At 48.7% G+C, this 20,655-nt stretch overlaps 2 protein-coding genes across 3 annotated transcripts in view; one reads left to right on the forward strand and one right to left on the reverse strand.

Annotated features, from left to right (window-relative positions):
* Positions 1–3,955, forward strand: part of EPHA1 (EPH receptor A1) — a 38,783-nt gene extending 34,828 nt beyond the window's left edge. Inside the window, exons 15-18 of the mRNA XM_062006270.1 lie at positions 426–575; positions 1,255–1,448; positions 2,113–2,268; positions 3,026–3,955. Coding sequence (XP_061862254.1) covers positions 426–575; positions 1,255–1,448; positions 2,113–2,268; positions 3,026–3,104 — 579 coding nt within the window. The 3' untranslated portion in view covers positions 3,105–3,955. The remainder of the gene's footprint in view (positions 1–425; positions 576–1,254; positions 1,449–2,112; positions 2,269–3,025) is intronic.
* Positions 3,956–8,946: 4,991 nt separating this feature from the next.
* On the reverse strand, positions 8,947–20,352 carry ZYX (zyxin). Of its 2 annotated transcripts, XM_062006282.1 has the most exons (10): positions 20,178–20,351; positions 16,341–16,601; positions 13,886–14,076; positions 12,760–12,852; positions 11,957–12,463; positions 11,503–11,644; positions 11,253–11,422; positions 10,924–11,102; positions 10,517–10,637; positions 8,947–10,099 (listed from the first exon to the last, which is right to left on the reverse strand). In XM_062006282.1, exons 2-10 carry the CDS (start codon positions 16,588–16,590, stop codon positions 9,989–9,991), a joined length of 1,764 nt encoding a protein of 587 aa, XP_061862266.1. In that variant the 5' UTR covers positions 16,591–16,601; positions 20,178–20,351; the 3' UTR covers positions 8,947–9,988. The 2 variants fall into 2 exon arrangements, with proteins under 2 accessions (XP_061862266.1, XP_061862274.1); XM_062006290.1 differs by lacking the exon at positions 12,760–12,852 and having other exon boundaries at positions 20,178–20,352.
* Between the last annotated feature and the right edge of the window lie 303 nt (positions 20,353–20,655).

Raw genomic sequence — 20,655 nt, forward strand, 5'->3', positions numbered from 1 at the left:
TTGCTCAGAGATTCAGAAAGATTGTGGGTTTGCAATGAGCAAAATAAGAGGTCTGATCTTTTGGACTCGATTAACTAAATCTAGCTTTGAAGATGGATTTGGACTAGAGGCATCTACAGGTCAAAGTTCCAGTGATTCTAAAGTCTGGTGTCATTCAAAGTAGGGCTGTGGCTGTGACTGGTGTCAGGCTCTTACTTCCACAGCAGTGGTTTTGTGTACTTTCAAGTGAACACAGGTCTTAAACTCACTCCCTTCCCAAGGATGTTTCTGTGCTTTTGAGAAATTTCCCCAGAGTGGGTTACACTTTACTTTGAGCAAAGTGTGCCCAGTCTTTGAACCACTTTGTAAGCTCCTTGTGTGAAAGCACTGGAGAAATACAACTCAATGTTACATGCTGGATACCCTATGTTTCTGCTCTTTCACAGGGTGGTAAGATTCCTATCCGATGGACAGCCCCAGAGGCCATTGCTCATCGGATTTTTACATCAGCCAGTGATGTCTGGAGCTTTGGAATTGTCATGTGGGAGGTTCTGTCGTTTGGTGACAAGCCATATGGGGAAATGTCCAACCAAGAGGTAACAGACACTGAGCTCAAGTGCTGATTTAAAAAAAATAATGAAAGCACATAAGCCCAACTTCTGTAGGTCTCCCTCAGCCTGCAGTCTTGAACACATGACTACTGTGTCTCCCCCTGTGTTAAACATCAGTGCAACCAATTCAAGGGCAATAGGCATTTGGGCCTCTAAACCACTTTCAGGTGTCAACAGCAATAAGCCAAACTAAATACTTATTAAATCACCTATGGCCTTTGGGTCTGGAGATGTTCTGGGTGGAGGCTTTTTCCTCCCTTCCTCTGCCTCTGGAATATTATGTCTGCTCTCGTTCTAGGTTCAGCACATTGTGAGGTTAGCACATGCTGCTGAAATTATGTCCAGTCTGGTTCCCCTTTTCTGACCAGGCCTGTGCCAGGATCATTTAGTCCTCACATCTCATGAGCCCTGAATGATAAATGGGAGCTAAGTTAGTAAAGGGTTGGCAGCATGTGCATATGCCACTTCACTTTTTGGCATCCCTCTGGTGTCCTGATCCTGTGCTGCCCAAACCCTGCTTCATACACACATAACCTGCTTCAAGCCTTCCCTGATTGCACACTGTCCAAAATGGTGAACTGCCTGCTCCTAGCCCCACAGAGCTCTCTGGATCCTCTTTCACCCTCTCTGCTCTCAGACAGATTTCTCTCTGTCCTTTGTGCAGGTGATGAAAAGCTTAGAGGATGGGTACCGCCTCCCCCCACCTGTGGATTGCCCATCTATCCTCTATGAGCTCATGAAGAGCTGTTGGTCACACGATCGGATAAGGAGGCCTCATTTTCAGGAGATCCGGGCACAGCTGCAACATTTCATCTCAAGTCCCCATCTCCTCCGGCCCATCGCAGACTTTGATCCCAGGTAAGCAGGCTGTGACTGGAGGAGGAGAGGTCACCTCCCTTTGTCTTGCAGGAGGAGAGGTAGAATCACAGAATGGCAGGGGTTGGAAGGGACCTCTAAAGATCATCCAGTTCAACCCCTCTGCCAAGGCAGGTCCGCCTAGATCAGGTCACACAGGAACGCATCCAGGTGGGTTTGAAAACCTCCAGAGAAGGAGACTCCACACCCTCCCTGGGCAGCCTGTGCCAGGGCTCCCTCACCTGAACAGGGAAAAAGTTTTTCCTTGTGTTTGAGTGGAACTTTTTGTATTCCAGCTGATATCCATTACCCCTTGTGCTGTCACTGGACACTACAGAAAAAAATGTCACCCCATCCTCCTGACATCCACCCTTTAGGTACTTTCTGGTGTTGATGAGGTCCCCTTTTAGTCTTCTATTTTCTAGACAGCTGAGGTAGTTCTGACAACGCAGGCTGGCAAGAGATCCCTTGAATGCTCTGTGTGCAGAAGATAGCGGTGTTCTCTCTCTCAAGGTGCCAGAGGGCATGGCCATTGGCCTGGGAGGTCTGACCTCACCATGCAGATATATTAGCCTAGCCCTGGCAGAGGGTCCTTGCCCTTTGGCTGCTGACAGTGCTGTCCATTTGAGGTGGTTGCCTGGCTAATGTGGGTTTTGCCTGTGCTCAGGGTCACGCTCCGGCTCCCCAGCTGCAGTGGCTCTGATGGGATCCCCTATCGCTCCATCCCCGAGTGGCTGGAATCCATTCGCATGAAGCGCTACATCTCCAACTTCCGCACGGCCGGCCTTGACACCATGGAATCCATCCTGGACCTCACTGCTGAGTAAGGGCACACTAAGCTCCCACGAGGCACCCCAGGCTCTGCTGCAAAGAACTGTAGCTGGCCCTGTGCTACCCCAACAGGCACTTGTCCTGGAAGGCTTCTCTGCCTCCTTCTCTCTATAGTTAAATGGAAGCGGACTGGCTTCTTACCCTAAAAAGGGAGGAATCATCCCAGAAGCACTGAGTTCAGCCCAAACTGTGAGATTAATTGACTAACTGTCCATGCTTGAAGCTCTTCAGGGTACTGAGCTGCTCTGAAATCACACTGGACACAAAGAGCAAGGGGAATCAATAGACAACAGACAGTTCTCTACCCTGAACCCTCTCCCCACCCTCGTTGGACTTTATAAGATAATTTTCTTGCCTCAGACTCCAGATTTACTAGTGATGCTCCCCCTGCCCTGCATCAGGCAGGCACGGTAACAGAGGACAGGGACAGACCTGCTAAAGGAGTGAGACATGGCCCACATCACAAGCTGGCATGGACACAGTCCTGATTTAATGGGAGCACAGGCCTAGCCATGAGGTGAGAGAAGCTAGTTCACTGTGTGGGCAGAGGTAGCCAGGGAAGGGCAGGAATATCTAGAAGTTTCCTGCCACTAGAGAAAAGGTAGGACTAGGAGGGAAAGGTAGGCTGAGGGAAAGGAAACTTTCTGAACTAATGCTTGGCAACTGTCTCTGCCCTTACCCACATCCCAGGGCCCCAAGGAACAAGAACAGCAATTAATTTTTTTCCTTTCTTTTCACATTTTCTTCAGGGACTTGAAACAGATGGGAGTGTCACTTCCAGGCCACCAGAAGAGGATCCTGTGTAGCATCCAAGGCTTTAAGGAGTGATCAGTCATTGCTCTCAAGCCTGCTAAATGCCCATTCTTACTAGATATCACTTGGAATCATTCCTATGGCAATTGCTTCCAAATGAGTGACTGGGACAAGTAAAGCAAAACAACCAGAACTGAAGAGGCTCATAAGGCAGCACCACCTCTCTCATTTCTGTTCCTCCTTGCTGTGGCTCTACAGTAGCCATCAGGAAGTTTCGGAGCATGGGTATCAGAAACTGTTCTCAGCCCTGTCTTCTGTAGTCTGTTCTGTGCATACAAAGTGAGTTAGAGGCAGCGGATAATGTTTTAAGATTGGAGAGGAGAGTTCAGGTAGACTGAGACGTTCAGGGAACATGCACAAGGACACAGATGTGTAGAGACTGGGCCCACTCACTCCCTGACATACATCTCTTCTCACTTCAGCAGCCTTCTGTCTTCCTTATTTTACAACAGGAACCAACTATTCAGTCTTTCACAAGGCTGCTGGTAAGAGATGCATTTTTTAGTTCAGCTGTTCCTGCCAATTTGTGGTGGATTTTCTTTGGAGGGTAAGCTGGGAGTAGCAGCACACCCTGCTGTAGCTCATGTGATCACATAACCTCACCGTGTTGCTGTTTTACACACGCACACTTGCGTCTCCAACTTGTGCCGCGGTACTTGTAAAGTACCTTTGCTTGTGCCGTGGACGGAAACCCCTTTAGGTACTTAATTTGCCCCTTTTTGAAGAGAGGATAGTACAAAGACAAGGTATTTGTAACAGAAGAACGTGTAGCTGGTCTGTCTTATTCCTTCTCTGTGGAGGAAATATTATTTATCAGAGCTCAAGATAGTTTTAAACTGTAAATAATATTTTGTAAATAAACCTGTGGCAGAGCAGGCTGTGCTGGAGTTATTTTGCTTATTTCAAGTATCATTGGGACCTTGACTTTAGCATACAGAAGTTCCAGCTACATCGATGTTTACTGATTTCTGCCAATGGTCTTCATCTGTTTAACTGCAGACTTCGCATGGAGATGCAATTGCATTAGGAATAAAGGATACATATGCAGCTGGTCACTTCAGACTCTTTAAGCTCAGTTACAGCTGTATCCATCTGTTAGCCAAGTCCATCTTTTTACAGCTCCTGTATTTATTCCAGAACCATCAGAAGCATGAGAAGCTACTGCTTTAGTTTGATGAAACACATGAGTAGCACTTCCTTCCTCTGCAGAGTAGCCTGTCCAGGGTTATTCTGACGTTCTTCAGACTTTCTCCTACCTGGGAAGAATCATCACCTCAATGTTTACTTTTCAGTGCTTGAGTCAAGTCTAGGTTGGTGAAGGAGGCAAGTGCCATTCAGCAATCTCTTGCTGTAGATTGCTATCACCATAATTGTATAACACTCCCAATTCTTAAGGCTATAAATTAATACTCCTGCTCCTGGGGACATCTTGCTTAATTATAAAAGACAGAAGGGTTAAGAAGCAAAGATTTAAAGAACTGTAACTTAAAGCAAGGCTGGTTTCTGTTCAACGTGAGAAACAGCAGAGTACACACAAGGAACCAGTGCATGTGCATACCTCAGCTGCTCCAGTCACTGCAGCTGAAGTAAGATCCAGCTGACAAGGTAAGCTCTACCTGGGACTCTTGTTAGTATATCATCAAGTTCAGTCCTAGTAATAGATGTCTTTAACATGGAGTACAGAGCATACATAATACAGTTGCTACATGGCATAGAAGATAATCTCGTGTCAGCCTCATCAGGGTTTATGACCCTGCATCCTGCATATGTAAAACTTCAGCCTGTCCTTGCAGATGAGAGAAAATTGGGGGTGGTTGAGACATCAGATACTTGTGCTATCATTTAGAAGGACCTTAATAGGCAAGAGAAATGTGAGGAGAAGAGACTGATGAAGTTGAGCAAAGGGAAATGCAGAGACCTACAACTAGGGAGGAATAGCCCCATGTACCAGTATGTGCTGGGGCCTGACTGGCTGAGAAGCAGCTTTGCAGGGAAGGACTTCCAGGTCATATTCATAGAATCACAATGGTTGGGAAAGAACTTTAAGACTTGGTGATCTTTCACCAAGTCCAACCACTGACCTCACACTGAAACCTCAGACAATTGGCCTCAGCCCATTGCTCCAGCCTGTCCAGGTCCCTCTGAAGACCCTCAAGCACATCTACGCTTCCACCCAGCTTGGTGTCATCAGCAAATTCACTGGAGGTGCATTTAGTCCCCTCATTGAGGTCAGTGGTAAAGATGTTAAACAAAACAGGCCCCAGCACTGAGCCCTGGGGAACACTACTGGTGACTGGCTGTCAGCTGGCTTTAACTCCATTCAGGACTCTCTGAGCCTGGCCATCCAGCCAGTTTTCCACCCATCTCAGACTAGCCACAGGCAGCCAGTTTCTCCAGAGGGATGCTGTGGAAGACTGTGTCAAAGGCCTTACTGAAGTCCAGGAAGGCCACATCCACAGCCTTTCCCTCATCCACTAAGCGGGTCATCTTGTCATAGAAGGAGATCAGACTGTTCAAGCAGGACCTGCCTTTCATGAAGCCACGTTGACTGGGCCTGAACCCTTGGTTATCCTGTATATGCCTCAGGATGGCACTCAGGATGATCTGCTCCGGAACCTTCCCCTGCACTGAGGTGAGACTGACAGGCCTGTAGTTCCCAGGATGTTCCTCCTGTCTCTTCTTGTAGATGGGGGGGTGTCACATTTACCATCCTCCATTCTGCTGAGACCTCCCTGATGAGCCAGGACTGCTGGTATATGGTGGAGAATGGCTTGGTGAGCACTTCCGCCAGCTCCCTCAGCACCCTTGGCTGGGTCCCACTGACTTGTGTGTGTCAAGGTCACACACCACTTCCCCTTGGACTAAGAGGGCTTCATTTTGTCTTATCATCCCTGTCTTCTGACTCAGGTGGATGGGTGCCTAGAGAAGAGCTGGTTTTACTGTTGAAGACTGAGGCAAAGAAAGCATTACAAATCTCAGTCTTATCCTTATTCCCTACTTTCCCCCTTTCATTCATTAAAGGGTGAAGACTCCCTTTAGCCCTCCCTTTGTTGCTGATACATTTGTAGAAACTTTTCTTACTATCTTTTACAATGGTGGCTAGCTTAAGTTCAAGTTGAGCCTTGGCCCTTCTGATTTTCTCCCTACATGACCTCACAACATCCTTGTAATTCTTATGGGCTGCCTGACCCTTCTTCCAAAGATCATAAATTCCCTTTTTCCTCCCGAGCTCCACTACAAGTTCCGTGTTCAGCCAGGACAATCTTTTGCCTCATCGGCTCATCTTTTTGCACAGTTTGATCCTGCACCTTTAAGATTTCCCTCCTGAACTCCTTTGCCCTTCAGGACTGTCTCCCAAGGGACACTGGCTACCACCTTCCTAAACAAGTCAAAGTCTGCCCTCTGGAAATCTTAAGGTAGCAGTTCTACTGATCCCCTTCTTGCTTCTCTGAGGATTGAGAACTCGATCATTTTGTGATCACTAGGCCCTAGGTGTGCTCCAACCATCACATCCCCCACCAAACCACCTTTATTCACAAACCCCAGGTCACCTTCCCTCTGGCTCTCTCACCAAGATGCACTTAAAGCAGTACCATGCTCTTGTAGCAGAGGATGCCAACAGTATCTGGGCTGCATTAGCAACTGTATCACCAGTAGCTGGAAGGAGGCAATTCTTCCCCTCTATCCAGCACTGGCCAGACATCCAGAGTATTGTTTCCAATTCTGGGCTCCCCAGTGCAAAGAAGGATGTGGATGTACTGGAGCAAGTCCAGTGATTTTGAAGGAATCAGAGCATCGGTTATGAGAGGCTGTGAGTTCCTGGGACTGTTCAGCCTCGAGATTTGGGTTTGGGTAACTCTTAGCATTGTGTATGATGAGAGGGAGTAAGACAGAGGGAGCCAGACTCTCCTCAGTGGTATCCAGTATAAGGAGAAGCAGGGAGAACACATGAAGATACAATAAATTTCACCTGAAGGTAAGAAAAAAACCCCTACTGTGAGAGTTGTAAACACTGGAGTGGGTTACCCATGGAGGTTGTAGAATTCTCATCCTTGAAGGTATTTAAAAAACTGATGGGGTACATTCCTGAGCAACCTGCTCTGAGCAGGGAAGTCCCTCCCAACTTCAGCTGTTAGGAGCTGTTGAATTAGCTGGCCTGTTAGAGAAGAGGCTGCTCAGTTCCATGTCCTCAGGTACAACCAGTAGCAAGCCTGAGCATGTATTCCCCAATAGACACTCATGCACACAAAATATAAGTGTATATAATATGTACCTACATATATGCACACACGCTGTATATGACTGGCCTGAGGCAGAAAATAACAGTCATGCAAGTACAGCACAAACAGCCTGATCCTGTCCCCTTCTCTGGCTAATCGGGATGAACCTGGTAGCAGGAAATACATCCCTGCCTACTTATCTAGATACTGGGGATCCCTCCAGTGCCCAAGACCAGCTGTCTAGTAGCTGGCTACATGATGGGGAGACTTAGCTGGTCTCCTTAGCTGCTAGCACCGAGACATACAAGTCCTCAAGGTCTTCAGCCCTGCTCCAGTTGTGGGCACTCAGACCCCTCATGTGCACAGAGACACACAGACAACCCCTCCAGTAAATAGCCTTAGACATTGGCTCTACTCAGCACCTGGACCCAGGATTACTTAATCTCCCAGTCACCTCATGCAGAGATGCAAACTGTTCTCTGCTTGCTGGTCCAAGCCGAGCAGTAGCTGACTTCCAGACCCAAGAGTAGCTTGGCTTGGAGCTCCTGGGAGCTTTGGCAACTGACTCTCAGACTGGTCTTTCCAGCATCTAGCCAGGCTTGCAGCCATGCCAACTCATATGGCTCCTGAGTCTCTTATCCTACTCACTCACCAGCTACTCCAACTTGACTTTACTAGTGATTACACATGGACATAAACACCCAGCACAACATGCATGCACTCAGGTATTTCCAGTTGTTGGCAGATAGATCTCCACTTCCACTGAAGAGTCCCTTGACACAGGGGTTAAAAACCAAGAAATTAAAAAGGAAGAGTTTAAGGACAGGCTGTGCTGATTACACAGAGGGCACAGCTAGTCAAATGTACCACGTACACACAGCCAGCCCCTTCTGTACCTTCCCCCCTCCCCATTTCTCTATGCTGCTTTAGCTCCTTGGATCACTCCCTTTTCCTGACTTCAAACCTGCCCCCACATATCCTGTAACAAGTGTTGTACAGACCCCCAAATGCACTTTCCCTGCACCCTATGCCCCTCACAGGGAATAACTTCTCCTTACTCTGCAAGGTGATCCAGTGAGCCCTTCCTACTGACTCCGTTGTACAGGTTTCAATTCCAGACACTGGGGCCAGAACTCTTCCAGTAGCTCCAGGAGGAGCTGGGTTAGGGTGCTTCTCTCATTTACTAGAGTGATTGGCAAGGAGTCATTAAAGATTTCCCCAAAACTGACAACAGAACAAAAGTAGGTTTAACATCTTTGAGGTGTAGAACTATTGATGCTTACCACAAAAGTTTCACCTGCACCAAGCAAGTCAGTATTGTTCTTAAAATCATAAACATCAAGCCCAAACACCGAGTAGCCCTAGATAAGGCAAAGCAAGCAAAATGACTGCAAGTGGAGAGTAACAATGTGCCCCTCCGTGTCTCATCTAACAGACTACACTCTTGCTGTACTGAATCACAGTCTTCTGCTGCTTTAAATGCAAGCTCCTCTTATGGCAGAGTAGGAAACAGTTTGGCAAGGAGACCAAGAAGTGGAGAAAGAAAGGCCGTTTTCAGGCTTCTCATCTCTAGAGGTTACATGGACCATACATTCTCCACAATTCTCAGGTGTAGTTGAACAAACAGAACACACACGTTAATGGAAAAAACCCAACATTTTATTGAATGCAAACAGTGGCTGGACAGTCTGGTTACTTGAAGGATTTGTTCAGTTTGAGAGCTTCTAAGTCCAGGAAGTGGGGCTCAGTGCACTAATGCTTAAAGCCAGACAGCACATCGCAACGACACTGCAGCTTTTGCCGATGGCAGTGAAAGAATCCCTACTGAGACACTCCTGAGCCTGCTGAATCCTCACCCACGCAGCAAGGCATCTCCTCGCTGTGTGCTGCCCATCCTTCTGATGGTCTTTATTTCTAAATGTGCATTCTTTGGACTGCTTTGCTACCCTGGTGCCCAGCCTGGCTGTCCAGAAACCACACTGGGAAATGACTCGTTTTGGGAAGGAAAAAAAAAAAAGATTTATTTTCTTAGAAAAAGCTTCCAAAGTCAGGGACAGAATAGGATTCCAAACATTGCCAGTTTAACCTGGCTAAGGGGGAAAAAAAAGGTGATAAGACAGGCAGTAAAATCCATTAGAGACAGAAAAGCTATAGTAGGCTAGCTTTTTCCAGCAAGGATAACAGTTAATGTTCTGCCTCCACACTCGAATCCAGGAGTGAGTGAGGAGACAAGGGAAGACATCTTGGTAATGAGTTGGCACAAGAATAAAAATAAAACCAAAGACAGAAGCGGTGCTGAAGACAGAGACTTCCACTTTCCTAAGGCCAAATCACTGTTGTTGGCTCCGTGGAACGGAATGCTCAGCTCTTCCTCACACGTGCCACCGGGTCATTCCTGCAGAGGTCCAGCCTTTCTCCCTAGGTCTTGAGGGAGCAGACTATGCACTCACCTTGATCATAGCCCCTGGCCAGGAAGTGGAGGACAGGAGCAGAGGTCCTTTCTTGGTGAGGGTGCAGACCGAAGTCTAGGAGCAGTGAATCCTACATGAGTAAAGAACTGCGCTGGCATAGTCTCCATTGGTAGCAAATCTGCCTCATCAGGCAGACGGACGGGACAACGGCAGGGAGGGGAAGAGTATTGAGTGCAGGGGTCTCAAGGGCACGCCCACACCGAGCTCCTCAGCGCGCTGTTTTGGCACGAACGGTGTGACACTTGATGCACAGCACGTGTCCATCCAGCGGAAAGCATCCATTCTCATCTGCTTCAATGGACAAGGGCTTCCCACAGTCCTAAACAGGGAAAGTAAAGATGGAGGGAGCTCAGCCCACAGGAGGGTAAATGCATGCAAGGATGTAAGAAATGCCCTACTGGGTCAGTGTTAACAGCTCACAGCCCACAGCTCTACCTCTGATGGTGCTAACGGAGGACACTATTTTGAAGGAAGAGCAACTCCCTTCTACAATTCCAGATGTTTCCCTGGTACACACAGCTGCTGTATTAGGGATGCTGGATACTAAAACCCTGCATAGTCCTTGCTCATGGACTTGTGGTCTGTGAAAGTCTAATCTTTTTCTGAATCTGCTTCAAAAATGCTCCAGATTCATTCAAAACAAACTTAGGGTTTGGTTGGGACAGACAAAAAGGTGTCTTCCTGTTGTCGGTGATGGGCATGGGAGCAATGGGAGGAGTGGGGCCACCAGCCTTACCTCACACTTGTAACATTTCATGTGGAAATTTTTCTCCAATGCCACCACACGCACTGTCTCATCCTTCCCAGGCTCTGGCATGATAGGCTCACTACAGACTGAGCAGCGTGGAGCATATTTCCTGCAACATACACAGACATGGGTGAGACCATGACCACCATGGTGACAATTCAGTGCACATTTCTCACTGCCGTATGTTAGTATGTGCAGCACAGGAATAATAAATCACAAGGAAGTTTAGGTGGAAAAAGACCTTAATTGCTATGAGGTACACCGCTGACTCAGATTTCTCACTTCACATCCAACCAACCACATGGGCAAGCCAACCCCACATTGCAGAAAAATTAGAACAGGTGTGCCTGAAAGAAGGCAGATTCCCTCACAACATGCATGTGCTCTCTCCATACCTGTGGTAGTCATCCACACAGTGAGGCTGGTTGGCCTGGTCCACAATAAAAGAGGTCCCCTCAAGAGGAGTATGGCACATCACACAGGTAAAGCACTGGGGATGGTACGAGTTACCAGTGGCCTTCAGCATCCGGTCTGTGATGGTCTGTTTGCAGACACTGCACTTTTCCAAGGTCCCCTGAAGCCCAAAGGAATGCGCATTAATCCAGTTTCCCATCCCTGGGAGGCTACACCAGAGATAGGTAAAGTGGAAGGAGGAAAAGAAAGCAACAGAGAGCAACCACAGCAAGGTCAGCTGTCTCCAGCAGCTTTCATATCACCGACTCACAGTATAGCAGTCCTCACAGAAGGGCTTCTCATCCACGTTGTAGAACTGCTGCCCCTGCAGCTGCTTCTCACATTTGAAGCAGGTGAAGCATTCCACGTGGAAGAGGCAGTCAAGGGCCCTCACAGCTGGCTGCGTTCGTGATAGAGGCTTCCGGCAGAAGCCACAGAGCTCTGTCAATGGAAGAAGGGATTAGGAGAAAGAAAAACCCACTGCAGTCTGAGTTCTACTGCCATCCACTGAGGGAACGCACCAGAAGTAGTAGCCTCCGCTGGGGGTGGATGCTCCATATCTTTCATTAATTTCTGTGTCAACATTTCCAGCTCTTTTACCTCCTTCATGGTCAGACAGGAATTTCCCCTAGGTGGATCTGCACCGGAGCCTGTGGGTCTACGCTGCAGGAAGAGGAAACACTCAACCTCAAAGGACACACACAGACTCCTTCCCACACTGGCCCCAAAAAAACCTACTTCTCTCACCCCTACCTTCTCCTCTCTGTCTCTCTCTAGGGAACAATCTGTGCTTGCTTCTCACCACCTTTACATTAAGTCCTATTCCCCTCCAATACTGCCTCCAGTTATGCTTCCCTTTCAGATGGGTAAGTGCTTTCCCTGGCCTGGGACAGACCCTCCCTACTTATTCTCTAACTTCACTTCCAGTGCCGCTGGGCCTGTCCAGACCACTGATGCCATGGCTCTACTCCATACCATGTCTTTTGCAGCAGCACGTTGTTCTGTGGGACAGGGCTTCTCCTGCACTTGGGGTCTTTCCTTCTGCTGGGCATAGGTGAAATTGGAAGGCTGTTGCAGAGAGGAAGGACCTGAAGGTGAAGGGGTTGTGAACTGAGTCTGAAGGGAGGTAGGATATCTTGTAGAATTTGAGGGAGCTGTGGGAACATTTGCACCCACTGTGGTCCCAGGCTTCGGAGAGACAGCAACAGGGGGTGGAGTGGACTTAGGGGTAGGCTGAGCAGGAGGGAGAGAGGGTGGTGCAGGGACTGGTGCTACTGGCTCCTTGCGTTGCTGTGGGGCTGCCCACGGGGTTGGGGCAGGGGTCAAATCCACACCAGGGGGCTTGAAAGATAAACTTCCACTTGGCTTTGGAGTGAATTTGGAAGGAAAGGAATGGGGAGTATCTCTGGGTGCAGATGGTATTTCCACAGGGGCTTTTAGGGTCACTGGTTTCTCCAGAGAACCTGTGGATCCTGGAGGTATCTGCAAAGGGAAGCAGCAGAGAGAAACAAGCAGTTGTCAGTAAGGTGGAAGAGAAAATATGCCATCTATAGCAGTAAGCCATCAGTTATCCCAGACCCACAATGCTAAGAGTTCACAGACTGGTACATATTTAGCACTCCTGACAAGCTGGAATATCTATGCTTTCTGGTCCTTCACATACACTTTCACACTATGGTTTATCCAGACATTTTCATCTTCAGTAGCACGCTTCTCATTACCTCTGTTTAGCAAACCAGTCATCTTTCCTTCCACCTGCAACACTCTGGAGAGCTCACCCGGGATTTGAAGGGGTCATTCTTCTCCATTTCATCCAACATTACAGATAGTGAGTCAATCTCAAGATCAATGCTGCTCATCTTGCCACGTACCTATACCACCATCCACGAGGAAAGAGGGAGCAGAGCACATTACAGTAACAGCCAGAGAAGCGGTGTATCCCCTTACAATAGATTTTGATACTTTGGACTGTGGTACAGAACATGATGCCTTGAGCAGACAGCAAGTTGATGAGGATGAACAGGGCAATGTCTCCAAGGTCTACAAACAGTGGGAAAACGTATAGCCCAAAGAAACTCAAGAGACATATTTAGGTGGGAGAAGACATCTGGAGGTTTCTAGTCCAACAGCCTGCTCACAGCAGTGTTAACTCCCAAACTAGGTTGCTCATGGCCTTGTCCAGGTGACTTCTGAACATCTCCGAGGATGAAGATTCCCCAGCCTCTCTGGGTGCCTGTACCAGTGTTGAGCCACCCCTGGAGTGGAACAGGTTTTCCTTCTGTCCAAGAGAAATCTCCCTTATTGCAACTTCTGTCCATTATCTCTTGTTCTCTTGGTGTGCCCCAGTAAGAAGAATCTGTCTTCTATCCAGCCCTCCTTTAGACATCGCAGACGGCAGTTAGATGCCTGCCTTGGCCTCCTTTTTTGCACATTGAGCAAACCCAGGTCTCACATTATGTGCTCTAACTCCCAGTAACAGCTATGACCCTTTGCTGCATTGCATCCAGTTCAGTATTCCTCTGGGATTATTATACTGGGGAGCTCAATTGGAAACAGTCCTCCAAGATGCAGCCTCACTAGCACCAAAGAGAGGAATAGTCACCGCCTTTGTCCTGCTGACTACACTCTCACGAATCCAGTCCAGCATGTGCTTGGCTTTTATTGCCACAAGGGAGCATTGCTGGCTCACATTCCACTCACTATCCACCAGGAACCCCAGGTCTTTCATCTGCAGTGCTGTAGCCTAGCCAAGTGACTCTAACCTATGCTGCTCCTTGGGGTGGCAGCATTTTCTGCTTTCCCATATTTCACTGTTTCCTGCTGCCGAGTTCAGAGAGCAGCAAGAAGCCGTCCCAACTCACACAGCATCACAAGAGGCACTATACTTTCCTTGACCTTACTCACCTGTGGGGCAGGTACCTTGCTCATAGGCTCTTCATCAAACATCGGTGGCGGAGGAGGAGGAGGAGAAGGAAAAGCTTCTTCTGGGGCTGGTGGAAATGGCATTTCAAAGGGTGGTGGGGGTGGGGGAAAAGCACAGTTTGAGGAGAAACCTGCCTCATCGCCAGGTGGAGGAGGTGGCGGCAGTGGCAGCTCTGTGGGGAAGAATGAGAAAAAAAGCAGGTTTGAATCATTTCTTAGACAGTACAAACCACAGGAGGGGTTCCGAAGGTAATACAGCAAGTAGTTCCCCAGTACTCATCAAGGACAACTGAACTCCACAGGCTGCTTTCATCTTGTCCAAAGCCATTTGCCATCATATAAACCTTCCTGGGTACCTACAGCAATTAGTCACTGGGAAGAGTTACTTTAGGATCTGGAAACATGTCTTTCTTTGCCACTGCCGCTCATTCTTTGGTCTCCAGCATTCACTTCTCTTGCCAGTAAGTGGCTCAGGTTGCTGGATACAGTGCAGTGTTAGTAGGAATGCCAGCAGACAACCCAGGACCCTGAGGAGCTTGTGTTATTACAGCAAAATAAGCCCGGGCCTGGCAGATGGCAGGTACATGCTACAAGGCACAACTCGGGGATGAAAGCAGAAGTTGGACTACCTACCTCCTATGCACATGAGGAACCACTGAGACTGATTGAGATAAAACACCCTTCCTTACCTATGTCCCCATACCTGACATAGATTAGGACATGAGAAATTTTCCTTAAGCAGGCTGAAAAACTCCAGTGTGTCTCAGTCTCCTAGACGGAATCCCCATTGCTGCCACATATTCACCTTTGCCAAAGATGTGGAACAGGCAAAAATAAACATTTTCTACTACAACACAGTAAAACAAATGTGAATCCTCTTCCCTTCATCATATATGGGAGGAGTTGTCCTCTTATCATCCAAGCAGCAAACAACACTGAAGACAAAAAGGGATAACTTCTACATTCCTTCCTCTGGACACCTGACTCTTCCTAGCTAAGTCCAACGAGCAGTAGGGTGGAAAGAACATATTTTTGACTCCTGTTACTCCATGTGCAACTTTTAACAGCAGTAATCAAATGGTCTTGTATGTCCTTATAAGGTCTGTCAACAACAGTTGGATTTCTTACCTGTAACCTAAGGGAGATGATACTGCCCTTTCAGAAAATGAAAGCCAAAATCTCACTAGCCTATGGAATGTATAAAATGCACTGGTATGCAGCATCTCTTCCAAGCCTTCCTGCGACACAGAAATTCTGCTTGGAGAGTAGAAGGAGTAATACTAGGCTGGTATTGTTTCTTTGAAACTGAAGTTCACCATCAAGTTTATATATGCTTGCCTTTCAGTTTATCAAAGCACGAAAGAAACAAAGCCCTGATCTCCTGTCACATTACTCAGATGCACTTCAGTACCTCTTTTATGAATTATTCATACAAACAAAAAAAGTTCCCCACAAAGTCACTATATCAGACTTATAGAATGATCAATACTAAATATAACATTCCTACAACACCACTAACCTAGCCATCCTGTCATTTCAGACAAGACACCAATTGCTACGGCTTTACGTTATACTACTAGCTGTTGAGGGAGTGTATGAGAGGGAAGGATTGAGGCCAAGCATCAGAGAAAGATCAAATTAGATGCATTTCTCTCATGGCTGAGTTTTGGTTGTTCATCTGTACTTCAGGCATCTTGCTGGCAGCCTTCCCCTATCACTGTGAGCAACTTAAGACAAGTGGTTCTTTTGCTAATCTATCAAATTATTTCCTCCGTAATAAGCTTTTTAAGGAAAGGAGAAGTGGAGCAAGCAACATTCAATCCCCTAATCACATTGTATATTGAAAAAGAATTTAACATCCATCTGTCTGCTCTTGCACTTCAGGTAATGTACCTGAAGTACACAAACTCTAAGTCTCACTTCTTGTTTATGATAGCTTCCACCATTTCTTCATGCAATTTTTTCTTCCTCCCGAACTCCAGTAGCAAAGACGGCAATTACAGAGTCCACAAGAAGCATTTCTATTGTCAGAGAACCAATTTGAGCTGAGATGAATCAATAAGAAGAACGGCATGATTCATCACCATCAGGGTCAACTTCTCTGGAACATATCTGTTTTCAGACATACTATCCAGAAACTGACAGCAGTTACACAATTAGGCACTCAGGGAATACTATGAAAAATCCATTGCATTCCTCCAGCATCAGCACAAGCGCAGGACTGCCTTCCCACCACCCTTCCCAATGGAGATACCATGTACTTTGAGAGCCCTTTGCAATTGTCTTATTGCGTTTTGCAACCTGCCAGCCTCTAAGGAGAATGTCCATCACTTACAGCAGTTAATGTTTCTGTTCTCATGTTTAGATCAGCTACAGACCTTACACTCCCAACATTCAGAACTGCATATTCACATCTGCCACGGCAGCCCTCACCTACCTTCTGCCAGCAGTGATGTGGATGCTGATGGAATCTCCCCCACTTTTCCTATCTGAGCATACTGGGTGCCAGCTCCGGGAGGTGGGGGCAGTGATGAGTCCGATGCACCCCCAGCCTTGAAAGGGTTCACCTTGGGTTTAGGGGCAACCACGGGTGCAAACTTCTTCTGTGGGTTGTAGAAAGAAGGGGTAGAAATGTTGATACTGACTGTGGATGTCATGCGGGTCCCTGGCGCACCTGGAGAGGCCATCTTCTCAACACCTGGCAGGAGAGAAGAAGGAGGAAACCTACATGAAGTCAGCCTTGGGCCAGATACTAGAGGAACGTGTGAAACAGAGGATATAGGAGCTTGAGCATGGCCAGAGGTAGAGGCGTCCAAGAGCACTTCCAGGATCGGCACTGGAAAAAGGAGGAAGAGAAACTGCAGACAGCTGAAACGAGCCAGCACACTTCACCATTTCACCTCAGTATGGCATTAACTGCAAACAGCTTCTTGCACAGAGCCCTGCATGCACACATGCTGAAGAAGACAGCCTGGGACACTGGCCCAGCATGCCATCAAGCCCCCGCACTCCATGGAGCCAGCCATAGCGTGTCCTCTGCCCCATTCACTCCATAACGCCGGGTGGTTCCTCTTCAGCGCAGTCTGTGACAGCATCGGCGACAGCCCCAGCCCCTGAATCCCGCACCCTTTACCTCCAGACCTCCGCAAGCTGGAGGGACGTGGACAGCACAATCGGGCAAGCCGAGGAGGTCCTCTCACCTAGCAGAGCCGCCGGCTCTCCGAACGTCGCCTCTGCTCTCCCTCCCTCCCTTCCCGGTCCCGGCGAAGGCGCCAGCGGCTGCCGCCGCCCCGCGCCGCCGCGCCAGCGCCCGCCCCGCCCCCGGCAGGAAGCTACCCCCGGCTGCCGCCCGCCCCCCGCCATGTCCCTGCCGGCGCCCCGGGGCTGCCAGGGCGTCAAAGCAGCGCTGCCGCGGCCCGTAGCCATCCTGCGGCTGCTGTTAGCCATCCTGCGGCTGCTGTTAGCCATCCTGCGGCTGCTGTTAGCCACGCGCAACGCCGGAGCGGGCCACGAAACCCACTTGTAGCAGGCGGGCACACCAACCCTCCCCACGCACTCATTACCACCGCCGGACCCGCGCAGCCAGAGGACAGCCCCACCGACTTCGGTCTGCAGGTCTCAGGTGCCCTCAGTCCTGCAATCCAGGCCAGAAATCTCATCCATGCTAGACATCTCCAAGATGCCAGATGCTTTGTCCTAAAGTCTGGCATGCTCGTAGTCCTCCTGACACCCCAGAACAATAGCGCTTCCGTCAGAACGGGGGCCCCGTGCCAGCATTTCAAGTTGGCACGTTCAAATCAGTGCCCCTCCACACTGCCGGCCTCTCTTTCACAGACAATAACAGCTGCCGGGACAGAGAGCCCTGGTACCACAAACAATCCACCCACTCTGCACTCACCCTTGGCAGATAAGACCTGCCTGCCCCGTTTTAAGCGCTCCCACAGTTCAGCGAGGATGGCAAGGTACAGCAACAACCTGTAACAACTTCTCCAGGTCACAAGCATGTGATGACATAGATAAATACTAAGTTCATGCTGCCACCACTTTTCATTCCCTTTGTGCAGGGCTATGGAGTTGCATGCACTTTACAAACTCTTCTGGGGTTTCCAAAAGGAGGAAGTGTGTGCAACAGTTAAGCAGGGGCCATCAAGCTGTGCTGAGCATCTCTCACATGATCCAGCATGGGAAAAGGCCACCACAGATGAGTAATTTGCAAGGCCTGTCCTCAATCCTGCAGACTTGCAGGAGTCAGACCAGTGTTGGAACCAACTCTCTTCAGTCCACAGCTTTCCACCAAGGTACAGGAACGATCTTTTACATTTTTAAGACCTCCAGCCCTTCTTTAGCGGCTTCTTCCTCACATACCACTATTTCACTCACTATGGTGAAACGAACCAAGTGGTAGTAGTTCTACCAGAACTGACAACATTCTGGTAGACAACACCACAATGACAATATCGCTGCTGATCATAGAATCTTAGAATGATAGGGGTTGGAAGGGACCTTTAGAGATCATCTAGTCGGTCATAATCTGTACTGGGGTTAGTCTACACTGAGACAGTCTTGGGACATCCGTGGCTTCACCAAAAAAAAGTGCTGGTTTTGCTACCCACAGCTGCTATCTGCCTCAACCCAGAGCAGCTCATTTCCTGGTAGGCTATGTCGTGCCTGAGGCACTTTCTGCTCAGAGCTGCCTCCATCCAGCAACTGCCCACACTTGTCCTTACTTCTGTTTATCGGTCCACCCACACACAGACCAAACAGGCTGGCCTTGTGGAGAGTCACCACCCTGGACCTGCAGCACTGACAGTACCAGCTAAGCCTTACCAGAAACACACATCTTATGCGAGTCCTGGGTGATAACTGTAAAAAGTATTGGACAGGGACCGTCACACTAGCAGACCTCATCTCAAATCCTTCTCATCCTCACATTTTCCCCCAGGGGAGAGATTTTTTTGCGTGTCGTAACACCATTTCAGATGACTCAAGTGAAACTATGAAGAAAGATGTCCCCAAAGGATACAGTCAGGATCCTTAGTTGCCTCATAAACTGCTTCTCTAACCAAGAGCAAGGAGGAGGACAGAACCAAGCAACATCTCTGTCAGTAGCAGTTACCTCCCAGAAGGTCACATTGGTGGGTCTGCCACCTCTTATGCACCCAGATAGTTCTTTGACCCCAAAACATCGCTTTGAAAAGCTTAGCTTCATTCCTGGGATAGTGAAAGGCGGAGGAATCTGAGGAAGTTGAGAACCGAGTGCTATTTTTCACCTCTGTTGGTAAAAAGCAGCTTAAGTGCAGCCACACAGGAAGCCCCTGTAGAAGCTAACCCAGCACTGTGGTCTGACCCACAACTTCCGTACTTCATTTGCCAACCTCGTCCCAACCCAAGTGGGTCAGAAGAAGAACTACAACAAACAAACAGAATTTAAATGTAAATTGAACGGATTAAACAGATTTAGAAGATCTGCTTATTTTCATTTTCTCATACAGACTTAATTCCAGAAAGTTCTCCCAGCTCAGCCCAAAGTTATAAAGCTTCAAAGAGAGCAAAGTCCTATTAGCTATGCAAACTGCAAGGTAGAGCCTTAAAACAACCGGGCTGGGGGAGGGGGGCATTCAGAGCTACAAACTTCTCCCGCATCTGCTTGGCTTGCCTCCTCCTCTGTACAGGGAGGAAAAGAAATAGATTAAAAAAATCTCTAAAAAGCTATGCAAATATATTTAAAACATTAGGAAGTTCTACGACCTTACAAGCACTCACGTCTTCGTTTTTGTCAGAGTACTCCCAGAAAGCCAGGAACTCACAACTGAGACAAACTTCAAGCACAAAGAGCCCCAGATTCCTCGCTCTCGAGCACATCTGGAAAAAGGCTCAATAGGTGTCTCACTCATCCGCGCACACACAAAAGAGACCTTGTCCCTAGTAAAGCCAGGGAACACCCCTTCTCTCTGCCTCACGGCCGGAGCTATATGGGGCGCTTAGCTACCTTCATTTCACCGAGACCGAAGGAAACTCGCCAAATAAACACACACAAACATCCCTTTTGCGGCAAGGAAAAAAAAAAAACCAATCAAAAACAACACCACCATCACTACTGACAAAAAAACCACTAAAACCCACAAGACGCAGCCCTAAGTCAGGCGCAAGGGCAGGAGCGACTTTGTACGAAGCGAGGAACCGTCCCGGCGGGAGAAAACCCGCACCCCCAGCGCCAGCCCCCGCGCTGCACAAAAACCCCACCTTTTTCCCTAGGCCATGAGAAGAGACTCACCTTTGGGGCCTCGACAAGCGGGGAGTGGGAAAGGCCACCACGGGGCTGGAAATGTAAGGCCAGGGCCGGCCTGCTATGCCCTGCACGGCTGGCTGCCTCAGCCTGCCGGGAAAGTCAGCAGAAATGAAAAACGGGGGAGCTATTGAGTCCAGACGCTTCCTCCCAACTCACGAAAAAAAGCCTCGCCCAGGCAAAGTTGTTTGACCATAAAAGGAGAGAGGCTGCGCGAACAGCTGAGCTCACTCGCTGGGGAATGTGGCAATGAGGTAAGGGCGGGGGGGTGGCAGGCGGACACCACCGGCAGATAAGGCTTGCTGGGCTAGTGGTGGGAGCCTCGGGATGCTACCTCCTGCACGTCCCCTCCGGCTCTGTGGGGAAGGATGAGTTTATTTCTCTACCTGCCAGCGGTCACGAAGAAGAACGCTTTGGGGGGGGGGGTTTCCCCTGGCCCCCTCCCGCTGCCTTATGGCAGACCCTA

This window comes from Colius striatus, chromosome 1, assembly GCF_028858725.1.
Source record: "Colius striatus isolate bColStr4 chromosome 1, bColStr4.1.hap1, whole genome shotgun sequence".
NCBI lineage: Eukaryota > Metazoa > Chordata > Aves > Coliiformes > Coliidae > Colius > Colius striatus.